The sequence below is a fragment of the Penicillium taxi genome (assembly GCF_028828555.1).
Source record: "Penicillium taxi strain IBT 34144 chromosome Unknown utg000005l_segment0_segment0, whole genome shotgun sequence".
Taxonomy (NCBI): Eukaryota; Fungi; Ascomycota; class Eurotiomycetes; order Eurotiales; family Aspergillaceae; genus Penicillium; species Penicillium taxi.
The window spans coordinates 3305189-3311188 of NW_026643207.1; the positions used below are offsets into that span (position 1 = coordinate 3305189).

General features: G+C 45.4%; 1 protein-coding gene across 1 annotated transcript; it reads left to right on the top strand.

Annotated features, from left to right (window-relative positions):
- Positions 1-3518: 3518 nt before the first annotated feature.
- On the top strand, positions 3519-5459 carry N7495_008535 (Zn(II)2Cys6 transcription factor; the record flags this gene model as incomplete). The annotated part of the gene is made up of 3 exons (XM_057211186.1): positions 3519-4012; positions 4087-4175; positions 4243-5459. 3 exons carry the CDS (start codon positions 3519-3521, stop codon positions 5457-5459), a joined length of 1800 nt encoding a protein of 599 aa, XP_057060729.1.
- Between the last annotated feature and the right edge of the window lie 541 nt (positions 5460-6000).

The following is a 6000-nucleotide window of genomic DNA, read 5'->3' on the forward strand; positions in this document are numbered from 1 at the left end:
CGAGGGATCCCTGTTTCCAGGATTTATGTGCTGGTGGCTCTGTTTAAATTGATTCAGCCGGGGCGCGTCATTCCAGGCTTTGACCTCTCTCATGCATGAGTGGTACAAGGGCTCTTGAGCACTGGAAGGAACTGCAGGTGATAACTCAAAAGCCACCGATAACTAGTTATCCCCCGCGATCTCTGACAGCTTCCAAGTTGTGGAGTAAGTTTGGAACTCGAGGAGGATACATTAGGTTTATGCGTAAATTGTAAGGTGTAAGTTCTACTTAGACACTATATATTAGCTTTGAAATGAAGTCTCTGGAGAAAAGCAATTATAAATTTGGATTTTCAGGATAATCACCCAATTATCCTCTATCGTATTTTGTGTCCGAGTAAAAACCAATCGTTTCAAGGGGGAATTAGGTATTCAATCTATCAATTTTATCGGACCTTAGCCGCTCACATTCGCGTTTGAGAAGCAAACATTTCGAAGCCTCTCAGTAGCTAAAAGCTAGCGTCCCCGTGGCTTGCCTCTCAATGAGCAAGCTGCATTCCACATTCCCATTGAAAAGCTAGAATGGCCTCAACCCACAAGGACTGAGCTCTCTAGCTGCACCATTCCAAGGACTAGGACCCCGTTCCTTTCCCCAAAAAGGATTCGGAGTGCCAGGGTACTGTGACAGTGAAGAAGGAACCCATGAGCAAGGTTTTCTCGCTTTCTTTTTCCAAGCGAATAAGAGAAAAAGAATACGTTGTAGATCTTTCATCCATTGGCTCGGAAACAACACCTTCCGCAACGAAGTATAGTTACCTGTCTTAAATCAGCAGGATATCTACGATTTAGGCGATTTAGGCCAGTGCCTCCGTACTTTGTCACTGTCATCCTTCCATCCGATTCCACTCTCCTGAGTCTAGACCTCTAGATTTGTCCGAATGCTCCCCAAACTTATTTCTTCTCCCAGTCTTTAGTCCATGCTCCATAGAAGGAAATCGCACAATGTTGCCCGTTGGATCCAAGTAAGTTTCAGTTGAGTTCAAAAAAACTCCTCAAGAATGCGCTAAATGAAATGAAAATGGAAATGGAAATTTGAAAGTGGAGAACAGCTGTCATGCATGTCGCGAGCCAATGCCTAATTTGGACTTTAGGAGGCAGATTTGGAGGCGATTAGAACACAGTTTCTGGGCGGTGCTACGAGAGGTCGAACGGAGCCCTCCTCCGGAACCTTTTCACTAGAACTGGAACAATCTGGAAGGTAATTTCCAGACTAAAGTGCTGCATGGAATATGAGATGGTACAGAGGACGGAGGTATCCGTACTTTTTCTGGATTAGGTCCAATGGGAATGTGACGTTGAGAACCTCGGGACATTTTCGTCGAAGTTTGTACTTGTCCAACATTGGAATGATTTAACTGATTGATTCGCTTGAGTTAGTGTGATTTTCTTGGAGTGAATTACGAACTGGTGGCTTGATGATACTAATGCAGCTCATGTCTGTTATTGTATCCGGGAAGCGAGAGTACCTATAATTTTTAATTTTTAATTATTTATTTTTTTTGTAATTAGATCAGGTCCCACAGGCATCTTCTCTAACAATCATTATTGGTTAAGTCACTAGAGGTCAAAGGTCTCAGCAACTGGACCAATCCTAGTGATCAAAAACTCGGTCAACCTCCCTAACATGTACACGAGGTAGGCAGGTGGGTCAAGTTTCGGGGAGTTCCAAATCAAAATCCAAAGTCATCAAGCACGATGTGCCTGATCTTTGCTCCTTGCCCTTCATTTCTTTCTTCTCCACAATGAAAATGTGTCTGGCTATACTTCGGGACCAACCGTTCCCCACCCAGGACGTTAAAAACGTTCCTTTGCATTTTCTTTTCCTCTTTCTTGCATTTCTATGTAATATGCGAGGTGTCTAGTGTAATGTGTACTGCAGAATTCTCTCAACCTCATCTGATTAGTGTGTGATATAGTATGGGGATATGCATATTGTCTTCGCGACTATGTTATATGATTGGTCAACCCCAGATTCTCTATGTCTAGTTCCGAGTAGCCCAGTAAAAAATATGAGAAAATCAATTCGTGTAGATCCAAGAGTGATGCATTGTTGAAAATCCGGTACCTGGACCAATGCGACTAAGAGGCAACTAGCAAGGATGAATAAATGAAACTTGCGGCCTTTCCACTTTTGGCCGCGACTCAGCTGACAGCTTTTGGTTTAGGGCCGATCATATGAGGCCTTCCATAAGAAGAAAATAAAAAAACCCTAGAAAAGCCTATACCTAGTTGGTCTTCCGGCATATCCAGAGATGCCCTGTGTTGTGAAGTGCAATTGGCAGCCCACATTCCAGTAATTCCACCTTAGCCCCTTTTACTTCCCTTTCATCCGTCAGCTTCGAGCTAAGAAACTTGAAAAACCGCAGTCTGGGAAGTAGTAATATCCAGTTCTCTTTCTGCCCCATTCTCAGCCTTTCCCTCATGAGACCAAATCGTGCCACTGTGTTAGGAAGTACGTAGATTATTCGCAGCCATGTCATGATTCCTTGCAGCGGATGTCCGTGCTTTGGTTGTAGATGATCTGGCCCACTTCTTTTTACCCCAGATTGTCAACGTTGCAGGGAAATAAAATCAAAATTGTAGAATAGAAGGATTCTAATATCGCCGCGAAGGAGTCCCAGTTGAACGCTCAGTTCGTTCTCCGCACTGGGCCTTTACGGATTACACTGGAAGACATGCTTGGATTTTTGAACGTGTTTTAGCCCTGTGGAACCTTGGAATCTTTTTTGTCCAGGGGGCAGTCAAGGTACGAAATTGACCAAATCAAATCCATCTAAATTAAAGTGAACAGTTGTTTTATACCCTGCAAGTGAGATGTCAATCTGTTCAACATGATTGCTACTTGAGCAGACTTTTAGGGCTTGGTCGGATTTGATATATTCGGAACCTCGGAAATTCTTCAGGCGTATAATAAAATTAATTTTTTTATTCTTTATTTATCATAACTCTGGGGTAAGATTCTCGAGTCACTTGCCAAATCGTGCCTTAATTAATATTGCTTTTTTATTGCTTTGCTTTTTCCTTATACAATTTTCCTACTCGATCCAACTATGTTTGGCAGCCTCCCCCCGCATACAAAAGTCTAACAGTCTAATATGGGAAAAGGCATTTGCCCTTTTGCCATTTTTGCCCGTTTCTATGACACATTCTGTCCTGTCAGCGGCACTTGGTGCATTTAGTGCATTTACCCTTTATATCCCCACTTTCACCTTTTTTTATCTTAATTTTTCTACCTAAAATGATCCTCCCGATCTACTGTCCCACTTATTCTACTAAAGTAGAACCTGCAGTACCCTAACTAGTACAAATTTCTCTCCCCCCTCCCCCTCCACTCCCATCCACTTATACCCAGCTCGTTCCTCACCTTCTTTTCCCCTTCCACAAACCACCTACCTCCTCCCCCCCCCCCCCCCCCCCCCCCTTGGAGGATCTTTGCTCCCACCGCCTTCCATATCGTGAAACCCTCTATCACATGTTCAATGTTGTACATGCAGAATTCTATCGGTCAACTGGATATAAGTGGTCAAGGGGACGAATGCGAAAGTCCCACCGACCTACCTACTTTATCTACAGTCGACGGTACTATTCGAGCAAGCTCTAGTGTCAGCAACAGCAGCCCCGATGATTCAACAGAGTCTCCGGACTGGAACGACACAGAACAGTTTCCTCCAGAGCTCAACTTCCACCAACCACGCATGTCGTTCAACTTCCTTGTAGATACAGCCATGGATACACTTCCGAAAGTTGAGGAGTTGGAGGAGCATGATATACAGAGTATCAAATCAGCTGAAGTGGGGGCTCAACCAGACAATCTGGCGGGTGCTCCCGAGATGGTTCCACGGAAACGTGGTCGTCCTCGCAAACACCCGCTGCCTGCGTCTGGATGTCAAATCAAAGCTACAAAGGGTCGCTCTAAGACCGGCTGTATAACCTGTCGGCGTCGTAAGAAAAAATGCGATGAGACAAAACCGGCGTAAGTGAAAAATAAGACCTCTGGAAGCGGGTTTTACCGCATACCTAGATAATGTGGTTGCTAATTTGATATAGCTGTCTCAACTGTCAAAAAAATGCCGTTGTATGTGAGGGCTATCCTCCCAAGGAAATCTGGAAGAGTGGGCGACAGAAAATGGCTGATGGTATGAGAATAATGAAAATTTCCATCGGTACTTGGCTGGCAAACTTATCACTGACCTATCCTTTCAGCTGCCAGAACCCAGTCCCTTGCATCAGTACCTCGCAGCCTTCCGGTGCTCATCGACGGGATTGAAACAGAACTAGATCGACGCTTCCTCGACCACTTCGTATATGGGTTCAGTCGTGTTTTGACTCTGATCAATGACGACTCGAATCCATTCAAGGAAATCTTGCTACCCATGGCTACCCAGCACCGGGGCCTGATGCATTCACTGATGTGCCTATCAGGCTCACATTTATCCGGTCTGGATCCAGATGAAAAACTGAAGGACCGAAAATACTTCCACTTCCACCGCGCCATCCAGGACCTGAAGGATAACATCGTCCAGTCATCCTCGACAGCAGCGGCACGAGGGGGGCTAATAGATGATGAAGAGCAACTGCTGGTGGAAGACCCTATTATTGCATCAACGATAGCGCTCAGCTTGAACACCATCTGCGAGGGCGAAACAAACGGGGAGTATCGACCGCACATGGATGCTGCCCGATACCTCCTGATATCGCAGCAGCCTCGCAATGAAAAGTTCCGACAATTCATCGTCGAATTCTTCCAGTACCACGACGTTTCTAACGCTCTCACCTCTCTGGACCGACGACCCGCTCTTCTCCAAGAGGGCATGCGGTTGCCCGCCTTCATGCCCCTTGCACCGGCAGGCATGTTTGTCGGGGTCTTCGATGGACTCTTCAACTACATCTCCCAAATCACTCAGCTCCGTGACCGCATCCGCCAGCGACACGACCAGGGCTATGAGCCAGCTGTGGACTACCAGACCCTAAGTGAGTCAGTCCAGATCGACACTGCCATCCGAGCATGGAAAGCCTCTCATGAGCCAGATTCAGCGAACTGGTGCTTGGCTCAACTGTACCGACAGTCTACATGGGTATATCTATACCGTACCATTCGACCCTCTCGCCCCAGCGACAAGATTGCTATGGTCGTCGACGATGGCCTAGCATATCTAGACCGGCTACCGCAGGATGCTAGCGCATACAGTATTGTCCTGATGCCACTGTTTCTTTTAGGCTGTTCTTCCTTCCTACAAGAACAGCGGGATCGTGTTCGGCGAGGGTTTGAGTCCCTCAAAGCATACTCAAACCTGCGCAATATTGAGCCGGCCTTTAAGGTGGTTGCAAAAGTTTGGGAGACCATGGACACCAACTTAGAGGACAGTTGGGATTGGGAGAGGATTATTCAGGGTATGAAGATGGACTTCCTAATCACTTGACCCTTTTAATATTTCTTTCCTCGTTGATACCCCTTTTAATTTTCATTTTATTCTATTCTTCAACTGTCACACCTTCTTTCTTTGTACTGTTTATTTTGCATTGATGTCACCATCACGATCTATACTTTAAGGGAAGCTGTACTTTGTGGGCGTTTTCCCCCGACTTGATGATTTTCTGTTATGCCATGATATGTTCAAGCAGCTTTTGACCATGAATTATGGAAATGTAGGGGATAATGTGCTTGGATTTGCGTTTTCCCGCTATTTCCAATATACGAGGAAACAGGGACGAGGAGACTGAAAGGAGATATGCATGCCCATGTGGTTATTGGGTATTCAATATGTTTTGCTATCTCTGGCACTGACATGAGGTTCGCTTTGCACAAATTTTACAGCCAAGGGGTTTTGATTCTTTATTTGGCTTGTGAGGCTCATGTTTCTGGAGGCGTTTCTTCTGCTCCTTTCAAGGTTGCAGGATGTGCTACTGTATATATTTTTACAATATTATGGTCCGTATATGAAGTTAATGCAATGCAGACAG